We start from the raw sequence: 22,406 nt of genomic DNA, 5'->3' as shown, positions 1-22,406 counted from the left end.
GGCTAACCTCCCTAGATGTGGACGGAAAAGAAAAATTGACAAGAGATTTCAACGCAAGATTGTGCGGATGTTGGATAAAGAACCTCGACTAACATCCAAACAAGTTCAAGCTGCCCTGCAGTCCGAGGGTACAACAGTGTCAACCCGTACTATCTGTCAGCATCTGAATGAAAAGGGACTGTATGGTAGGAGACCCAGGAAGACCCCACTTCTTACCCCGAGACATAAAAAAGCCAGGCTGGAGTTTGCCAAAACTTACCTGAAAAAGCCTAGAACGTTTTGGAAGAATGTTCTCTGGTCAGATGAGACAAAAGTAGAGCTTTTTGGGCAAAGGCATCAACATAGAGTTTACAGGAGAAAAAAAGAGGCATTCAAAGAAAAGAACACGGTCCCTACAGTCAAACATGGCGGAGGTTCCCTGATGTTTTGGGGTTGCTTTGCTGCCTCTGGCACTGAACTGCTTGACCATATGCATGGCATTATGAAGTCTGAAGACTACCAACAAATTTTGCAGCATAATGTAGGGCCCAGTGTGAGAAAGCTGGGTGTCCCTCAGAGGTCATGGGTCTTCCAGCAGGACAATGACCCAAAACACACTTCAAAAAGCACTAGAAAATGGTTTGAGAGAAAGCACTGGAGACTTCTAAGGTGGCCAGCAATGAGTCCAGACCTGAATCCCATAGAACACCTGTGGAGAGATCTAAAAATGGCAGTTTGGAGAAGGCACCCTTCAAATATCAGGGACCTGGAGCAGTTTGCCAAAGAATGGTCTAAAATTTCAGCAGAGCATCGTAAGAAACTCATTGATGGTTACCGGAAGCGGTTTGTCACAGTTATTTTGGCTAAAGGTTGTGCAACCAAGTATTAGGCTGAGGGTGCCAATACTTTTGTCTGGCCCATTTTTAGAGTTTTGTGTGAAATGATCAATGTTTTGCTTTTTGCTTCATTCTCTTTTGTGTTTTTCATTTAAGACAAATTAAGTGAAGATAATAATACCAAATAATGTTTGCAATCATTTTGAGGAAGAAACTGAGTATTATCGGACAGAATTGAAGGGGTGTCAATACTTTTGGCCATGACTGTATATATATCATAGGTCGTGTCCCTGCATTCCATGTGGGCTCCAGCATTGAGCTCACATGTTTTCCGGCACATGACAGCTGATTTCATGTTTCCCTACCAGCTACCGGTATAATCGCCATCCACCCACGGCTGTTAAACATGTCGAATACTGCTGTGAATCTCCAGACAGCGGCATTTAACATGGCCACTGCAGAAGTACGTCCCTAATCCCGACCAACAGCGCCCATGTCGCATGATTGCAGGGCACCGATGGATTGGCATGGGAACCTGTAGTCTGCAGGAGACCCCTGTGGTTTTCATTGCCGAACTGCTATGAGCTCTACCCCATGGCCGGCACTCATAGCAGATGATCAAGTCTGCTACACATAGCAGGGCTCAGTAGCACAGGCGATCGGAGTATTGCAGCTTCGTCTCCTATGGAAGCAAGTAAAAAGTAGAAAATTCTTAAATTTTTTTTTTTAAATATTCAAATAAAGTTTCAAATCACCCCCTTAAAATAAAATAAAATATGAAAAATACACATTTCATATGTAATCATTATCAGAAACGCCCGATCTAGCAAAATAGAACAACTAATCCAATCTGTAAACAGTGTAATGGCAAAAAAATCTAAACTCCAGAATTATGTTTTTTTGGTCACTGCAACACAGCAATAAAAGGTTGGCAGGGCTGGTGTCAGCACCTGGCATACCCGGGCAAGTGCCGGGGCCCTGGCGAGACAGGGGGGCCCATTCAGGGCCGGCATTAGGGGCAGGCAGCTGCCTAGGGCCCCCGCTCCCCCAGGGGCCCTCAGCTAGCGGCACAACACGCAGCCGCTATGGGGCCTCTGTGAGGCAAGGGGGCCCGCCTGTCCCCAGCGCCAACTCCCCCGCCGCCATATTGAACTATACCGGCGTCTGCCGGTAAAGTTCAAAGCAAATAATGGAGGAGAGAGCGTCACCTGATGCTCCCTCTCCCATCATTCCCCACTCTGCCTCTGACACTGCGGGTGCGGATGACTTCATCGCGCACATGCTGTGTATCAGGTAGTGCAGCGGCAGCCGCCGAGACCGGAGCAGCGAGCAGCTTGGGCACGTTGAGTACCTTAGTGGAGATCATTTTATTATTTTTTTTGGTCACACTGCTTGTGAGGGATAAATTGTTAGTTGGTACTTCACCCTCTGTGTGGGAGGGATGTGTATAGTACTTTGTGAGCAACCATTTGTGAATATATACTATATGGGCTGTGCTATATGCTACGTGGGCTGTTATATGCTACATGGCTGTGTTATGTTACGTGGGCTGTGTTCTATACTACGTGGGCTGTTATATACTACGTGCGCTGTGTTATATGCGATCATGAATCGTGGTATGTGTTAAAGGGGGGGCCCACTGAGACTCTTTTGCCCGGGGCCCTCAAAAACATGGAGCCGACCCTGAAGGTGGGGGTTGGGGCTGCAGTGGAATGGGGTCGCTGCCGCAGGAAGCTGGCGGCGGCCACAGCAGTTGAGTGACATTGCTGGCCCAGGGCTTTCAGAAAATGTCAGTGGAGTCCCTGCACTTCCCATTGTTTTCAGTGCGGTGGACCACGGGTAAATGGCTGCCAGAGGTGGTGCATGCGCAAATTGAGATTTCTGCTACCGATATCTCAGGCTGGGCATGTGCCACCTCTGAACACCCCCCTTCTCCCAGCGCTACCGATATCTCAGGCTGGGCATGCGCCACCTCTGAACACCCCCTTCTCTCAGCTCTTGGCCCGCAGCATCGCCCCACTCCTGCTTCCTTACCTAGTAAACTACTGTAAAGATGCACCGTCCACCATTTTTTATTTTATTTTTTTTTCCTCCCCAAAATTTGGAGTGTCTGATAGTCCGCAAAATACGGTAGATGAGATTTCTGAAGTCTTACTGCTTTTGTAATTGCTGTAAAACACAGCTTATTTTCATAAAGATGCTGCATGTGAACATAGCCCAAGTCTTCTGTTCACACAAAGTACCATTCCAGTTGGGAGCTGCTTGGCAGATAAATTTAAGTCTGCTATATGGAGACACATGCCTAAGGCTGGGTTCACATTGCATCGGTGCAGTCCGTTCAATGCATGCATTAAACGGACTGTGCAACGCTGGTGCCTTTTCCAAGATTGCGTTATGCGATCGCAATAGCGCAGATGCTCCACCTACGCTATTGGTGATGGACCCGGAAACGCTACAGACCGCGTCCGAGGGTCCGTCACAGAATGACGGCACATCGCTAACGCATGCCGCTTATGACATGCGTTAGCGTTATGGCAGTCAATGGGTGCGCTAACGCATCCGATACATTGTGTTAGTGCCGCTGTGTAACATGCCATCAGCGCATTGCCATTGACGCAATGTGAACCTAGCCTAACAACTACACAACTTCATTGGTTATTGGGGGTAACACTGATCTCTAGCCCAGCGAAATACCACTCCTAACTCTACTTTATGGACCTGAGGACTTGGTAGCCACTGCAAAGATTTATCGCTGCCTCCTCTTCAGTGTTTTTCTAGTGGAGCCTTGCTATGGTTGGAACTGCAGATTGTCCGCACTCAGGTGATAGAGGGGACGCTGCGCTCTGCTGGCACAGGAAGCTTTCAAGTGCTCACTGTGCTAAACCAGAGCTGTGGTCTGTGAATCAGTGACCGGCTGAAAGGATGGACCCCCACTGATCATAGTCATGGCCTGTCCGGGCGTTGGGAATAAAAAGATCATGGATGCGAGGTTGGACCCATTGATAGGGGGATGAACAGGCAAGCTTGTAGGACCAAAGCAATCATTTTACACACTGCATGAAATACGGTACATTTAGGCCATGTTCACACGATCCTTTTTTTCATGCGGAATTGCCGCGATTTTCCCGCTGCGGGTCCACAGCTGTTTTCCATGCAGGGTACATTACATTGTACCCTATGGAAAACAGGAACTGCTGTTGCCCACAATGCGGGAAAAAAAAAAAAAAAGCCGCGCTGAATAGCTGCGGGAAAAAAGAAGTACCATGTCACTTCTTTTTTCGGAGCCGCAGCGGTTCTGCACCCATTGACCTCCATTGTGAGGTCAAACCCGCAGTAAAACCCGCAGATGAAAAAAATATCTGCGGGTTTTACTGCGGTTTGTGGTGCAGAACCGCTGCAGCAGGAAGTGCGGGGAAGCGGGCGGAAGTGCGTGGGCGGAGTGTGGCTGCCCCCCCGTGCTCCGATCCCGCCCCCCCGTGCTCCAATCCCACCGCCCCGTGCTCCGATGCCCCCCCCCCCCAGTGCTCCGATGCCCCCCCCCCGTGCCCTAATCTCCCCCCCTTATACTTACCCGGCGTCCCGGTGTCCGTCCGGCCGTCTTCTCCCTGGGCGCCGCCATCTTGCAAAATGGCGGGCGCATGCGCAGTGCGCCCGCCGAATCTGCCGGCCGGCAGATTCGTTCCAAAGTGCATTTTGATCACTGAGATTATATCTCAGTGATCAAAATAAAAAAAAATAGTAAATGACACCCTCCCCCCTTTGTCACCCCCATAGGTAGGGACAATAAAAAAAAATTTAAGAATTTTTTTTTTTTTTTTTTTCCCACTAAGGTTAGAATAGGGGTAGGGTTAGGGGTAGGGGTAGGGTTAGGGTATTTTCAGCCATTTTAACCCTAAAAAACTTCCTAGAAAACACACAGACTCTGCATAGAAAACTGCATAAAAAAAAGGATCAAAAAAAGGATCAAAAAACGCATCAAAAAATGCATCAAAAAAAGGACCAAAAAAAGGACCTGCGTTTTCTGCCAAGAGCTGCAGTTTTTTAAAAAACAGTCCTGAAAAAAAAAGGATGGAAATCAGGAACGTGTGAACATACCCTTAGTGTTTTTCCTTTATGTGAAAATCCTGTTAATTGTGGGAGCAGCAAATTCCTATACATCATATGCAGAGATGCCGGGTTATTTGCATTGTAGTACATAGGAATGTCATCACTGCTTACATAACAGGTCCCCTTTAATTCCGCAGGTGCTCAGAGATTCTCGTATTCACCATCTCCGCTTGCTCAACCTCCTAGGCTGCCATGCGGTCTTTTTCATGATCCCCACATGGGTGTTGTTAGACCTGTCGTCCTTTCTAGTGGAGAGTGATCTGGTGAGTGGATCTGCTGCGGATTCTGCTGACTATTATAGAATGATTAGCTAATACATTAAATTGCCAAAAATGCCTCAGGTTTTTTTTTGTTATATATATATATATATATATATATATATATATATATATATATATATATATATATATATATATTTTTTACAGTTTACTGCTTTTTATCTGGCTAAAACATAAGCAATGTGAGCAAGTTAATATATCCATGAATAGGAACACAAACACTCCAAGGCTGCTCCATATTAAAAATGCCTTTATTTCTTCACACAGTGAGTAATAAGAAAGCAGCATAATATCCTTGGAGGCCAGAGATAAAATGGATAAAAAGGTTCACTTATCAAAATATATTTAGACTGAATAAATAATCTGAGTACCGTGTGATTATTAGGTTACATTGTAGATCTTCCAAATGAAGGCTCCTCGGCACACTTCAGTGCACTCCCATTTGCCAGTTACACATGGGATTGGTCAATGCGTTCACGTTCTCCCCCGTAGGCCGGTGTCACACTTGTGAGTGCAATGCGAGAAACTCATCTCTTGCATCAATACCAGGCACTGGGTATTGATGCAATCAATGCAAGTGTGACCCCTGCCATAGACCTATTCAAGCACGGGCAAATTGCTTGGATTAACTTTGAACAGACACGTTTATGCACTTTTGCTTCATTTAGCCTATGAGAATGGTGGAGGTAACCTATATAAAACCTACAAGAGAAAAAATGAGCAAAAACCCTGCTGTAAATAAAAAGCAAAAAGTCCGTTTAAATAAGAGTTTTTAGTAATACTGTTTTTGATCAAAAATAGCATAAAAGCCATCCCACCACGACAAGGTAACTATGATCGGGACGGCCCTACTCTGTCCAATATTACAAATCTTAAAATGTGTCAATGGTGACCTCAGTGTGAATAAGGGCAGACAACAGGACAGAGCCAAACCAGTGGACACCAACCTGGGGGAGCTTTATATACAATCTCCAGCTCAGAAACAGGGAGGCCACACCCCGGCTTGCACAAAATGCAATAATACAAAGAAAAACACAAAAATTGAGCTTCACTTGAGTTGGTACAGATGCAGCAAATAAACGCATGTTCACATTGGCCATAAAACATATAAACCCTACAAGAGAAAAAACCCAGCGCTGTACGGTCAACCCCCACTCCATTCATATGAGGGGTGCGGAACTTGTAATTGAATTTACTGGGACCTACTGCTATAGATTTTGTGTAGTGTCTGCACTAGTGTGGTTTAAAGAGGTTCTCCACTACTTTACCTCTGATAAGCTATTCTTGGGTATTAATGCCTTATCAGTCGGGGTCCGACACCTGGCACCTCCACCGAACAGCTGGACTGTGTCGGCCGCCGGCAGCAATTGTCGGCCTGCTCGATTGCAAAGCTGATCAGTTTTCTGATAATGGCTGGGTACAGCTCATTGGCCTCCTATTCAAATCAGTAGGAGGCGGATCTGCAGTACCCGACCACTATCAGAAAACATAGCAGCTCCGCTATTGAGCATTGGCGGCCGCCGCCACAGAAAAGCTGACAGGCGGGGTGCCAGGTGTCTGCCCCGACCAATCAGACATTGATGACCTATCCTCAGGGATAAAGTGGTGGAAACCTCTTTACAAGCTCTGTACATCAGCACATTCCTACATACACTACTACTACTCTTTTCTCTTTACAGCAAACCTTAAAATCCAGGGAGGAAAAATTGTTACTGGGAATAATTCTGCTGATGTATTTTGGCACTAATTTTCCGTTTCTCCTCTTCAGACCTCTGTTTCCCAATGGTCATGGACTCTCCTCCTCCTTGTGATCAGTGGGACATGTAACTTTGCACAGAACCTCATTGCGTTCAGCATTTTGAACCTCATCAGTCCGCTTAGTTATTCTGTTGCGAATGCCACCAAAAGGATCATGGTCATCACAGTATCTCTGTTTATGCTTCGCAACCCGGTGACCTTAACAAACGTTCTAGGAATGCTGACTGCAATTCTTGGGGTGTTTCTTTATAACAAGGTGAGCAGACTATATGAATGACTTTCACACACTGGCATCAATACTGGTTATACTGTTTTATGGTTGGGAGTAAATGTTCTTGAATTTCTAATTGCTCCATTTCAAAAACAAACTTTAACGTTAAAGGAGTTTTCCAGGAGCTATAAGATTCCTTGCCGACCCTGGTACCATAGCTCACTTAGTTAAAATGAATGAGTCTGAGCTGTAGGATGAAGCACTAGAGCTGGCACAGCACAGGCACTGTTATCAATCAAGGGAGCTGTTGCCCCTTCAGTACGATGATCAGAGGGGCATCTTCTATTGATGGCCTATCCTAAAGATAGGATGAAGCTTCACTCTTAAGACCATGTTTGTCTGACGTTTTCTGATCCTATGCATCATTTACAAATGACCGATCAGTAAAGGTGTACGTTTTTAAAGGGAATGTCGTTTTTTTTTTTTTTGTTATATAAGCAAAGCCGGATGATCTAGGGGGCTGTGATTCTGATTTCATTGTCACTGTTTCAATGCAATCAGAGTTTTATCAGATTGGCACTACAGGACTAGGGGTTTTGTGCCTCCAAGTCCACTGCTGTGTAACCCCTCCACCACCACTGAGTATCAGCTTTTTGTCGACATATAGTATACACAGAAAGTTGCCAATTGGTGGTGTGGGCTGGTTATACAGAGCTCAGCGTTCTGAGCACTGGATGATTTGCAGAAGATACTAGTGATTTTATAAAAATGACTGCATGTAAACTAGTAAGTGGCACATCACTGGAATGAGGACCCTACATCATGCCACTCTCAGATTACATAGCAAGAACCTGGTAACAGATTACCTTTAATAATAATAATAATAATAATAATTTTTATTTATATAGCGCCAACATATTCCGCAGCGCTTTACAAATTATAGAGGGGACTTGTACATACAATAGACATTACAGCATAACAGAAATACAGTTCAAAACAGATACCAAGAGGAGTGAGGGCCCTGCTCGTAAGCTTACAAACTATGAGGAAAAGGGGAGACACGAGAGGTGGATGGTAACAATTGCTATAGTTATTCGGACCAGCCATAGTGTAAGGCTTGGGTATTCATGTAAAGCTGCATGAACCAGTTAATTAATTTTTTTTTTTTTTTTTTTAATATAGGCCACACAGGGATCGTTAGGTTAATGCATTGAGGCGGTAGGCCAGTCTGAACAAATGAGTTTTTAGGGCACGCTTAAAACTGTGGGGATTGGGGATTAATCGTATTATCCTAGGTAGTGCATTCCAAAGAATCGGCGCAGCACGTGTAAAGTCTTGGAGACGGGAGTGGGAGGTTCTGATTATTGAGGATGCTAACCTGAGGTCATCAGCGGAGCGGAGGGCACGGGTAGGGTGGTAGACTGAGACCAGAGAGGAGATGTAGGGTGGTGCTGAGCCATGGAGTGCTTTGTGGATGAGGGTAGTAGTTTTGTACTGGATTCTGGAGTGGATGGGTAGCCAGTGTAATGACTGGCACAAGGTAGAGGCATCGGTGTAACGGTTGGTGAGGAATATGATCCTGGCAGCAGCATTCAGGACAGATTGGAGCGGGGAGAGTTTGGTAAGAGGGAGGCCGATTAGTAGAGAGTTACAATAGTCCAGACGAGAATGAATAAGTGAAACAGTAAGAGTTTTTGCAGAGTCGAAAGTAAGAAAAGGGCGAATTCTAGAAATGTTTTTGAGATGCAGGTAAGAAGAGCGAGCCAGTGATCGGATGTGGGGGGTGAATGAAAGGTCAGAATCAAGGATGACCCCAAGGCAGCGGGCATGTTGCTTTGGAGTAATGGTGGAACCGCAAACGGAGATGGCAATGTCAGGCAAAGGTAGGTTAGTAGAGGGAGAAAACACGAGGAGTTCAGTTTTTGACAGGTTTAGTTTCAGATAGAGGGAGGACATGATGCTAGAGACAGCGGTAAGACAATCACTGGTGTTTTCTAATAAGGCAGGCGTGAGATCAGGAGAAGAAGTGTATAGTTGGGTGTCGTCAGCATAGAGATGGTACTGGAAGCCAAATCTACTGATTGTTTGTCTTTAAGTAATTTGGATAAAATGCACCTATGTTTGGAAGCATTTTTGTCTTAACCTCTTGACGCCGCAGTCCATTTTCGTTTTTGCATTCTTTTTTTTTTTTTTTTTTTTTTTGCTCCCCTGCTTCCCAGAGCCATAACTTTTTTTTAATTTTTCCGTCAATATGGCCATGTGAGGGCTTGTTTTTTGCGGGACAAGTTGTACTTTTGAATGACCGCATTCGTTTTACCATATAGTGTAGTGGAAACCAGGAAAAAACTCCAAGTGCAGTGAAATTGCAAAAAAAAAGTGCAATTCCACAACTCTGGCGTTTTTTTTTAATTTTTTTAATTTAAACCGTGTTCATTCACCGAATGCTAAACAAACCTTCCATTATGATTATGTAGGTCATTACAAGTTCGTATATACTGAACCTGTCTAGGTTGTTTTTTTAAGTAGTGGAAAAAAATCCAGTTTTTTTTTTTTTTTTTTTTTTTTTAAATGAAATTAAAAGTAAATAAATAGTGCAGTATTCTGGGACCCATAGCTTCTCTCTTTTTCTTGATCTCGGGTTGGGTGAGGACTAGTGATGAGCGAGTATACTTGTTGCTCAGGTGGTCTCCGAGTATTTATGACTGCTCGGACATTTAGTTTTCATCGTGGCAGCTGAATGATTTACAGCTATTAGCCAACATATCAGCGACCCACGGTCATGTGATACATGTGCCAATGGGCGGGATTAGTGACAATGAGATTGACAGTGGCATTTAACGGGTTCACAGCTGCAGGTGGATCGCGATTCCATTCTGGCTGTTAGAGGCACATGTCAGTTTTTCAAAATGGCTGACGTGCCAGGAAAGATGGGGGTTCAGTACTGGAGCCCACATCAAAGGGAGAGACACGACATGCACAGTACATGTATGGCACATGTCATGAAGGGGTTAACTGTTGTATTTGTATTAGTTTTACACTTTGGAGTACTATGGTATTGATCGATGTATTCTTATTCCAGGCCAAGTATGATGCTAACCAAGAGGCAAAGAAGCAACTACTTCCTCTTGCAAGTTCAGACATTCAGGGCCTGGACCATCACCGTGAGGTTCCTGAGAAGCTCCAGAACGGAATGCCCTCCTTTACTCCAGGAAGGGACTATCAGTATGGTCGGACCAGTGTACTGACTGATCACTTTCAGTACAGTCGCCAGAGTCACCCCAACACACACAACAGATATGACGTCTGAAGCATCTTTCCAAATTAGCATTCCCCTTCCCCTTCCTGTCTCACACTGCTCATATTCCGAATGATCACTGGCAGGTGCTGGGTATGACGTGTGCTCATTGAAAGCAGAGAAACTCTTGTGTGAGAACCACGCCATGTTCCATAATAACTGTTGGACTGCAGATGTTCCAGGATATGCTGAGTAACTCACACCCCAATCGACTATTAAGTTCTTTCCATGTCTTCAGAAGTAATCTCAAAGCTGCTGCATGCAATCCTTTGACCCATTAAGGAGTGGGATAACAACCTGTTTTTTAGTCTGCATTTTTTTTTAACAGCAAATCAAATGTATAAAGGACTTGATGCCAATTAGTGGCTCACTTTTGGATTTTAGAATTGTACACATTGGAGTGTAAAGTAGTTGTGAGTATACATACCCATTTCTATTACAGCTTAGATCAGAATTCATAGTTTTAATTATTGCCCTACCAGCCCAAACGAGGGCCTTCTCCTCTGGTAATGATGAAGAGTAAAGAGGTCGCTCTAAACCCACAGATATATGTATGAAACATATCTTGTTCCTAGGAGCTTAATACACACATTGGCCCCACACATCAAAGTGTATAAGGGCCCTTGCACCCAACTGATTTTTCTTGTACAAGTGGTCTGTGAAAAAAAAAAATTGGAGACATGTCTTCTTTTGATCCAAAGGGTTGGATCAAAATTGGCAATGGAAGTTTATGGGTCCCTAAAAGAAATTGGAATGTGCTCTGACTTGATATTTTACTGACTGACGGGACAAGGCAGAGATTTTTTTTTCCCCATGTCTATTTTTCACATATGTGGAAAAATCTGTTGTGTGAGCCTACCCTAAGCCAGAAATCTGGCATAAAACACTTTGAAAAATATTTCAATTTTTGTTTTATGACCCTTTTGGCCAGCTCTGCCCGAATGGCTGGGGCATGGTGATGCCTGCAGGTCAGATTCGTACTAGACATGGTACACCTAAGGATGCTTGCACATTGCCTCCAGGTGCCCGTTTGTTGGCCTTGTTGGGGTTTGCGTCCGAATCCCCCCACTCATCAAGACTGGCGTAAACAACGTTGGTTTTGATGAATCGGGGCTATTATTACACCTACAAATTGTTGCACATAAGAATCCAAAAACCCCCATAGAAAAGCACAATGGTTGCTTTCGAATAAGTGATTAACGAATGTAAGTATAGAACGGGCACAACTGTGGTGTGACCTATAGTAATGAATGCAATCTTGGCTTGCAGCAGTAGGTAGCCCATGACGCCAAGTATCTGATTGCTCAGTGTTACTTGTTCAGATGAGCGCCTGCACCTAAGGTCTGTGTATGGGGGGAATCTTGCAGCATGCACCATTTTGACCCAACTTACGGGCCAAAATAGCGTTTGCTATATTAGCTCCTGGACACATTCACGATGCGGACATGGATCATTTTCGATTTGGGAACGTGACTGGCCCGGTTTTTCATACTGCTGTCTGCACCTGACTTTATGGTGGTCTTTGCACATTCTAAAAGCCTTGTCACCACTATCTATGCTAAATGATTGCAATAACTACTGTGTAGTGAAGCAATAGTACAGCAGTTGTGTGACAAGGATCCAACGTCTGGACTGATGGCAGGCCTCCTTCAGATATGACACTGGACCCGTCTTACCTATAATATCACATCTGATTATTCCTTTTGCCTAGCACAGGCCATAGGAATAAGAGGGAGCAGTCTGGTTAGTTACTGTGGTCAAATGCTGTGCTGTTGTAAATACATGAGGAAGATTTCCAATTTTTTTTTATGTTCCTTGTAAGAAATATTGTTTAACCTGTTATTTATTATAACTGGCTGTTACTCTAATGAGTAAAAGGAAACTGATGGTGTGGCTAGTCTGAGACAGCATTATCGTCCCCATACGACCGCGTATTCATGGAAATGTCCTCAATGTAAACTACAAACACTCCATAAATGTAAGATATAAAACCTACATATACTGTGCACCATGCGGTGTATATATAGTCTTTGTTTAACCTGGACCCGTCATCGACAACATCCGTCATTAAACAGCTACTGCAAATCAATCTTGGCTTAGGTCTCCATTGTTACTCTGAAAGCTTTATAATCCGGCATTTGGCTCAAAGCTGGACATGAGTGAAACTTGCTAATGTTCAGTTGTTACAGTGGTCCAGTTTAGGGCTCATGCTGGTCATCTTGATTTCCTGTAAGGCTATATTCACACTTTGCGGATTTTGCTGCGGATCCGCAGCGGATTTGACCGCTGCGGATCCGCAGCAGTTTCCCATGAGTTTACATTTCAATGTAAACCTATGGGAAACAAAAAACGCTGTGCACATGCTGCAGAAAAATCCGCACGGAAACGCTGCGGATTACATTCCGCAGCATGTCACTTCTTTTCTGCGGATTTTCAGCTGCTCCAATAGAAAACTGCAGTTGAAAATCCGCAGAAGAAAACGCAGTAAAAACCGCGATAAATCCGCAGTGAAAACGCGCTGCGGTTTTCACTGCGGATTTTGGAATTCTGCTGCGGAAAAATCCGCAGTGGAATCTGCAAAGTGTGAACATAGCCTAAGAGTAGGGGGTGCTTTTTTTTTTTCCTGTCCCCTCAGTGGTATTTAGGATTTGTTGATGAAAGGTCCATTTTAAACAGAATTGCACCCCTGGCTACGCAATAACATACAAAGTCCTTGGGGAACAAGAATTATTCTCTAGCTACCTTCTATAGCATGTTTTAGACTTTTCATGTTAGCTTTTGTTAGGTTTACATAAGGAGCGCATGCAAATATTATGCACCTTTTAAAGGGAAGCTATTAGAAAATGACTTGTTAAATCAGATATTTACTTTAAAAAAACAAAACCTTTTGGCAATGTTTGCCTGATAACATTGCCTACTGTGGATAGTGGAGCCTATGTCATGGCTGGCCTTGTTCCCTCTCCCTTTCACATACAAAAGATAGGATCTAATGGTTGTTGCTATGTACATGTGTTGTTTCCTGAAACAAAAGGAAATTGGTCTTTAAAAAAAAAAATGCTAGTGTAAAAATTGCAAGATTTATTATTTTGAATGCAGATTTTGGTATGTTAAAGTCAAACTTTTTTTTTTTTTTTTTTTATAGAAAAAATGCTACTAATCTGCATGTTAATAGCATTCTAAACTGACACCTAGAGCCCTTCTTCTGGTAGGAAATTCACTTTTCCACCTAAAAGCACTTGGGTTCCAGTGGTAGAGGTGGCTCAGTCACTGGTCTGTGTATATAGAGCAGTAGCTTTAACCTCTGCCCCAGCACTGATTGTCAGCTCGCCCAGGATTCGGGCCGGCTTTCACTCTGTGCTGGGGGCGCAGTTACAGCCACTGCTATCTATGCACTGAGAGGTAACCGGACCCACACCGGCACCACTGCTATGACTATTACGCCAACGCTGCAAGGAGAATTAAGTATAAAAATTTGATTCAAACATTAGGTAATTTTTTTGATAATGGCTTACCTTTTAAAGAGGTTGTCTGGTCCAAACCGTTAAGACTGCACTTTGTGTGACTGCAGACTTATGACACGAACTGTGTGCTGCAGGGATTTTCCTTTTTCAGACCTGTTACCAAAGAGTATTTATGTGTTATACATACTCCCGGCCAGTGGACCTGTTCAGTAAGTGTGCGTGGCCTTGCTCAATACAAGTGTGTCTAGAGCTAGGCTGCACCCACTGGTTGGGAGTATGGATAACGCATACATACCCTCTTGTCACAGGTCCGAAACCAGCGAATCTCCACAGTGTGCATGCTGGGGGGATTCATAAGTCTGCTGACACACAGAGTGACTGCAGACTTATGGGATCGGACCGGACAACCCCTTATTCCTCTATATTTGTAAGTGAAGATCTGACTAGGGTAATGTAAAGTGGCTTTGCTGCTAATTTACATGTTATAAAGGAAAAATTTAATATTGAGTTTTGTAACAAACATAGGATAGTATTTTAAATGGTATTGTGCCCCCAGCATAGACCTCTAAATTGCCTCTTCTGCATGGCTTATTTAACGACTATCTAAGTGATGTCTATCTGGTGATGTCACCATATTACGATGCCAATTGAGAAGGCTGCAAAAATGGGTAGACCATTTCTGATAGCTGGCTCCAAACCATGGAAGGAGCTTGTATTTTCAAGCAGTTCATGTTCCAGTTTCTTCCCAGTAGGACTCTAGTTATATTTATGGGAGTTATAATAGATTATTAATTGAAAGCTGCCCCAATATAAAGCATTCCACCTGATGACAATGGTTGCTTCTATCATTTGGCAAAATACCGAGCTACTGGATAGCTACTAAGTTAACTACCTCTAATAGAATGGTACAGTCAATCCACAAATGAATAGCTATGGTCTTATATCTTTGGCACATAATATCCTATACTACTGGTGGAAGGCCCTGCTCGTACTTCCAGTGTGAACAAGAATAGAACAGAACAATATGTAAATCATCAGAACCATTAAGGAAATTAGGTACATTTGTTGTCCATGAGGAACCTTCAGAAGCAAGGACATCATCAAAGTACCCATAGAAGCAATCCAGAGTCCCAGTGTCAAGATTGGTTGTGCTGTCCGATCCCAAGTTTTTCCCAAGTCACATAGGGAATAGTGATGAGCGAATATACTCGTTACTCGAGCATGCTCGGGGGTCCTCAGAGTATTATTTAGTGCTCGGAGATTGTTTTTCGTGCCGCAGCTGAATGAGTTACATCTGTTAGCCAGCATAAGTACATGTGGGGGTTGCCTGGTTGCTAGGGAATCCCCACATGTAATCAAGCTGGCTAAGAGATGTAAATCATTCAGCTGAGGTGAGGAAAACTAAATCTCCGAGCACTAAAAAAATACTCAGAGGACTCCCCCCACCCCCCCCAAAAAAAAAAAAAAATCCCCAATTAACAAGGTCTAATGTTCCCCTATAGAATCCAACCTATTAGCACAGGTGTGGTCCCAACGTCTGGGCTGTGAGATCCTCATGCAGAGTGGGATCCTTCAAGGCCCTTCCTGCTGTGAAGGAGCAGATATTACTGCTATGTACTGTACTGAGCGAAAGCATGCAGCAGCTCTGGGATAAAGCAAATGTGCGAGATCTCGCTCTGTGCACTTTCACACGGAGGAGGGCGTCGAAGGATTGTGGGAGTGGGATCCCGCTCTGAAGATCAGGATCTAACAACCCAGAAGTTAGTACCAGGCTTGTGCTAGAAAGTTGGGTCATTTAAGGGAACATTAGATCTTGTAGGATCTGCATGCTGGGATCTCACAACTTTATAGTAAAAACTGAGTCTCTACGTTCAAGTCTGGTCCTATAGTGGGGACATAATAGATAGTATTTAGAAAAATCACCAGTCTGGAGCTGCCCACTTTTTATTATTATTATTATTATTTTTTTTTTTTTATAAAGGGAAGCCCAATCCAGCCAATAGTGGTGGTTTCAGTCAACTTTAATGAATTGGCTCCTAAATTTCCATATGCATTAAACTAAAGAGGTTGTCCACTACTTTTACACTGATCCTTAGGATAGGTCATCCATGTCTGATAGGCGAAGTCCAACACCCAGCACCCCTGTCGACCAGCTATTATCTGTAATATTTGGAAGACACCGCACACTCTAATTGATGCTTATGCAAGATAGTGCAAATTTATTGAACACGGCTAAACATTAGTAACACATGGGAGCAATCTTCAATTTAAGGATAAGCGACCACTGTAGTAACATGACGTTTCGGCTATTATCTGTGGCGCCGGCCAGAAATAGTTACTCAAATCAATAGGAGGCGGATGTGTAGTACCCTGTGGCAGCCACTACAGGTAGACTGCCAGCTCCGCAAGTACCGTATTTTCTGGCGTATAAGACGACCCCCAACTTTTCCAGTTAAAATATAAAATCTTCTCAAAAGTCGGGGGTTGTCTTATATGCCGGGTGTCGTCTTATAGGGTGGGTGCGGAGCAATCTGCGGTCTACGTATATAGTGGGGGGGTGGTCCCGATGACGAGGTGAGAGAGCGCCTCACCAGGAAGGTGTAAGTGAAGCAAACTGTCAGCGTCTGGGATGCCAGGGGTATGCAAAAAAGAGAGAGAGAGCGGTGCTGTGCCTAGAAAAACACTCCTCTTTCACTCATCTGGCTCACCCTTGTATCCTATTATCTCCTTCTCTGCCTCTGCTTCACTTACACCTTCCCGGTGAGGCGCCCCCTCACCTCGTCAATGGGGTCGCTCCCCCCACAATATGCGGCGACCACAGATTACTCCGCACCTGCCCTATAAGATGACACCTGGCGTATAAGACGATACCCGACTTTTGAGTAGATCTTCAGGGGTTAAAAAGTAGTCTTATATGCCAGAAAATACAGTACTTCTGGCCGGCGGCTGCTCCCACCAATAACAGTTGAACGGTTTGGGTGCCGGGTGGTGGACCCTGGCCACTTGGACGTTCACACATTCAAGAACCATTCCCTTCAAAAAAAAATAAAATTATCCTCTTAATCTATTGCAGTTGTCATATTCTACAGCAATGTATACTTCCAGTGGTTTTTACTCAGCTAATTCTTTTCCATCAGGTCTATGACATCACGTGAATAAAAACGGACTAGCTGAATCCCTTCCAAGCTCTTTGCAGAAACAGGAGGGACAATTTTCATTCTGAGTCAAAAGTCACTGCAAAAATCCCTGGCAGGGGGAGGAGGGAGCTGCTAGGTCAGGAGTTAGGCTACGTTCACATTAGCGTTTTGCGCGGTTGCGTCGGGCGCAGCCGCGGCGACGCATGCGTCATGCGCCCCTATATATAACATGGGGGGCGCATGGACATGCGTTGTGCTGCGTTTTGCGACGCATGCATTTTTTTTGCCGCATGCGTGGGGCACAGAAAACGCAGCAAGTTGCATTTTTTTGCGTCCCAATTTCGGCAAAAAAGGACGCATGCGTCGCAAAACGCGTTTTAGCGTGTGTTTTGTTGCGTTTTTGTTTGCGTTGTGCGTTGCGTCTCCGACGCAACATCGCACAACACAAATGTGAACGTAGCCTTAGAGTGGAATGAAAAATATAGGGACTAGAGACTTCCTGTTTCTACATAGAGAAGAGAGAAGAATTATCTAAGTAGAAAGGCAAAATGAGCAATTGTAAGTATGCAGTGCTGTATAATATGATGCTTGCAACATATTAAGTGGATAAAAACTTTGGTGGGAGGAGGAGGAGTGTTTTTGGTCTGCCATGCGCTGTCTCCATCCACACGGGCCACCTAGCATTGCTTCTAGGGCATGTTATCTCTAGTATGGCACATGCCAAGGGGTTGGGTTGGTTTTGCAGATTATTATGAAGTATTACACTGACAGTGTTTTTTTTTTTTCTTCTATGAATTACATTTCTGTACAATCCTTGATATTTGTGTGTGCGTGTGGCCTTAGTATTTGCTCATATCTGCTTATCAATGGTTAATCATACAATATTATTTTTTTCTAAAATTTGCCACAGATGCAGAGATAATTTGGTAGAAGCATACGTGTGAATCTCCAAACGATTCTGTAAATTACTATGGGTTCAAAACCATATTTCAATCTTCACAAATATAGGCAATGAGGAGGAACTTAAAGGTACATTCCTACAAGGCACAAACGTAGACTATACAGTATGAGCATTGTCCATGAGTTGTAGAAATGGGCAATATCCGTATTGAAAATTGATTGTCTTGTATTATATGAGTATTTAAAGTGAGAAATGGACTTGTTTTAACTACTCTCTTTATCACTGACACACTGGTTAGGTGATAACTTTCTGAATGGTGGGTATCCCACAGATGGGACCTACACTGATCATCCAATCAAGGAACTTCTATCCCCATTACAAAATGGCACGGCAGGTTGGTTGGATGCCGGACTGCACTGTCGCTTTGTCCCAAGGGGGAGAAGAGTTCCTGTTCTGTCGAGTGGTCGGACATACATTGATTAACAAGTTATCAGCTATCCTGTGGCTGGGAGATATTTGGTTTTCACTAGACAACCCCTTTATCTACGCCATATAAATATTAACAGCGGAAATGCCCTATGAAAACATGCCCATATTGTCTAAACCAATACTAAAGGTACCTTCACACATAACGATTTAGTTAACGATATCGTTGCAACGTCACGCTTTTTTGTGACGTAGCAACGATCCCGCTATCTTTGTGTGACAGCGACCAACGATCAGGCCCCTGCTGGGAGATCGTTGGTCGTGGGGAATGATCAGGACCTTTTTTTGGTCGCTGATCACCCCGCTGTCATCGCTAGATCGGCATGTGTGACACTGATCTAGCGATGTGTTCACCGGTAAACATCGGGTTACTAAGTGCAGGGCCGTGCTTAGTAACCCCATATTTACCCTGGTTACCATTGTAAAAGTAAAAAAAAACCAAAAAACTACATACTCACATTCTGATGCCTGTCACGTCCCCCGTCGTCAGCTTCCCTGCACTGTGTCAGCGCCGGCCGTAAAGCAGAGCACAGTGGTGACATCACCGCTCTGCTTTACGGCCGGCGCTTACACAGTGCAGGGAAGCTGACGGCGGGGGACGTGACAGACATCAGAATGTGAGTATGTAGTTTTTTTTTTTTACTTTTACAATGGTAACCAGGGTAAACATCGGGCTACTAAGCGCGGCCCTGCACTTAGTAACCCGATGTTTATCCTGGTTACCCGGGGACTTCGGCATCGTTGAAGACAGTTTCAACGATGCCGAAGTCTTTCCCCGGATCGTTGGTCGCTGGAGAGAGCTGTCTGTGTGACAGCTCCCCAGCGACCACACAACGACTTACCAACGATCACGGCCAGGTCATATCGCTGGTTGTGATCGTTGGTAAATCGTTTAGTGTAACGGTACCTTAATAGTATGGACTTTTTCACCCCAGCAGGAGTCAATGCTAAGTGTTAACTAAACATGGGACTTATGCCCTGCAGAAGATATAAATCATTCACGTTTTGGCATAAATTGACAAAGTGGTGAGAAATCTGCAGCTTTTTTTTGCACTGTGGATGTATGTGATCTTGTAAATATGTCATCCACAATGCTTGTATAGTAATCTACTGTTTAAGGCTACGTTCACATTGGCGTTCCGCCAATGTGCGTCGCTGTTGCGCCGGCGACGCAGCGGCGACGCAGCGGCGACGCGCCCCTATGTTTAACATAGGGGACACGTGCGTCGTTTTGGTGGCGTTTTTCGCCACGTGCGTCGTTTCCGACGCTAGCGTCGGACGCAAGGAAACGCTACATGTAGCATTTTCTGTGCGTCCGATTTTCGTCGGAAAACGACGCACGCGTCGCAAAACGCGCGCGTTTTTGCGCGCGTTTGCGTGCGTCGCGCGTTGCGTCGCCGACGCACGGCGGCACAACGCTAATGTGAACGTAGCCTAACTTCTTGCTGTAAGATTTACTGCCTATATGCCCATGTGACCATACCCTAAAAGAAATGGTTCAAAGATAAGACATAAGTAACAGCAGCCAGTGTATGATTTTACAAAGCTTTGAAATCCTGATACATTTTTTATAGCTCTCCATAAATGTGAGAAAACAGTCCTGCTGACAAATAGTATGAGTAAAGCCCCAGAAGACGATTGCAGTCGCTTACTGTAAGCCTTAAAATGTGCATTTGTCTAGCCAATTCTCTAGTGTGAACCTGGCCTAAGGTGACAGACCTATTTCATTCATGTAGTCAGTCCCCCAGTGCAGGTCATTGCAATTGCAGTTCTGGTTGCAGAACTTTCCCCCCATTAGGCCACATGTATTTGTTTTGGACTAATTCAAACATCCAACTTTTATATTTTATATAAGCCAAGAGTTTGGAAAGGTACCAAATATGTAAAAATGATTATAAAAGCGTGCAACATTCTATGCATTCTTTAGGGGAATCTGTCCCAGAAGCCTCCCAAACCACGACCATTAAGCTTTGGATTGGGAAGCCTGAAGTCAGAGAGACTTCAGACTTAGTGTGTGGCGTGCACGCTGTCAGGATTCTCATATTACCGGTCACATGACTGTAAATATGACTTTCATACTTCAGGCCACAGTCAGACTAGACATGGCCGGCTTCTCCCAACACAAGTGAAATGAGTGAAGCTGAGCACATCTATTGAGAACATGTGACTTCCCGCATTCACCAGCGGTATCGGTGAATCTTGACAACTTGTGCACCGCAGGCTGTCGAGATCCAGAAGTCTACAGTCATATAGTGACTTTAGACTTATCAGAAGACTTGAGTACTCCTTTAAGTCACAAATCTTCATGTGTGGCAAAACTACTTATATAGCCAAGATTACTATGGCCTCAGATGCTGTGATCAGAATGCTGCTGTTTTGCACCTTTAAACAGCAGCATTATGCCTCCATGGCAAGCGCAGTACACTGATGAAGTTGGGGTCTGCACCCTCGAAGCCGCCGTGTATGAAATATCTAAACAGCTCTGCAGTTATCTGTATTTGGGATGACCCTGCTTGCCCTATCCACTTCGCTGAAGTATGGTTTCTGGATGTGCCATGTTTTCCATAGACAGTAAATCTATTTGTTTCCTTATAATCTTCATTCTGGTTAGTACATTTAATGGGGTGAGTGATGTAACCATCATTTGAGTACATCCTGAAGACCTGCATGCAATACTCGGAGCGGAGCCCTCACTACAGTACCTCTTCTGCTCCTCCACTCCCTTCCTGGATAAAGTAAAACACTGGCTCTGTATGTGGAATGATCCTATTTATTGGCAGAGTGTGTATATAGAAATGTTACAATTAATGTATATATGTGTGTCCTACAGAAAAGAATGAAGGCTTCTAGTAGAACTTTCATGTGTGGTGTAATGAGACTGAAAATCTCAAACTGTACAAAAAAATGTAGTTTGTCTTAGTGTATTTTGTGTCCTTAATTTTGGGATAAGTTGACATTTTTGTTGGGGTGGGGGAATTTTTATTACTGTTTCATTTGCATTCTGCAAAAGATAATAAAAAAAAACAAACTGATGCATTTAATTTTGGATGCAGGACTTTTTTTTTCCTCCTCTGTCATTGTTTCTGACTTCAGATTGCCTTTATAATGAACTTACTACAATTTAAAAAAAAAATATTTTAGTGTCTCAAAAGCTTCACAGCATGGGCACATCTAGGAGTAAAGCCCATTGCAAATTTTGCGTCATCTGGTGATCCAGCTGGTGAGGTCCCATCTACAGATACCTGCCTGCTCCTGTGTAAAACCTGCCACGCATGCTGGATGAAAAGCTGACACCCATCTATAACCGCCGCCATTAAGGCAAGTGTCAATTACAGCAGTCTAACCCCTTCCTGACCTTGGACGAACCCAGTACTTCATGGTTGGAGAGTACGTGGCTAAGTAGTCATGGCTATATGCAGCACTGCAGTCGCGGTGATCGCATTAAGGTGCCTGCTGAACCTGGGGGAGATGTCATGGGGGAGATTTTGACCCCCCCTCCGCAACTACAATAACAGCCCTTGAAACACTGATGTTAAGCCTATGATCGGTGATCAACAGCACCTATAATAGGCTGGAGCCTATCAATGGCAGTGTCGCAACGGCCAGCTCTGATTAGTGCGATCGGACGATGACTTTGATCTCGTCAATTAGAGTGCACAGAAGTGATCTGACCTCAGAGTGACCGCCCTGCACTTCTTCATTCTAGCTTCGGATGTGTGCAGGGTGGTCATACTGTCATTCTGTGCTGGGCCTTGTGGTGCCACAGACGACTTTTTCAAGCCTGTGCCATCGCTTTTGTTTGTGCTTTTGAAGAAAGAAAACATTCCTGATCTTTATTAATCCACCCCAATTCCCCACAACGGTGAAGTATTCAGTCAATGATGGTTTCGGGAGCCATGTCATCTGCTGGTGTAGGTCCACTGTGTTATCAAGACCAAAGTCAGCGCAGCCGTCTAC

General features: G+C 44.2%; 1 protein-coding gene across 1 annotated transcript in view; it reads left to right on the top strand.

The window, feature by feature from the left end:
• The window catches only part of SLC35E1 (solute carrier family 35 member E1), a 36,176-nt gene extending 23,623 nt beyond the window's left edge, over nt 1–12,553 (top strand). The window contains exons 4-6 of the mRNA XM_069767743.1: nt 5,060–5,185; nt 6,969–7,214; nt 10,249–12,553. Of these exons, the coding sequence (XP_069623844.1) occupies nt 5,060–5,185; nt 6,969–7,214; nt 10,249–10,476 (600 nt within the window). The 3' untranslated portion in view covers nt 10,477–12,553. The remainder of the gene's footprint in view (nt 1–5,059; nt 5,186–6,968; nt 7,215–10,248) is intronic.
• The last annotated feature ends 9,853 nt before the right edge of the window (nt 12,554–22,406 follow it).

Source organism: Ranitomeya imitator, chromosome 1 (genome assembly GCF_032444005.1).
Source record: "Ranitomeya imitator isolate aRanImi1 chromosome 1, aRanImi1.pri, whole genome shotgun sequence".
NCBI classification, from domain to species: Eukaryota; Metazoa; Chordata; class Amphibia; order Anura; family Dendrobatidae; genus Ranitomeya; species Ranitomeya imitator.
Note: the sequence above shows the minus strand (reverse complement) of the source record. Positions and strands in the feature narration are given on the sequence as shown.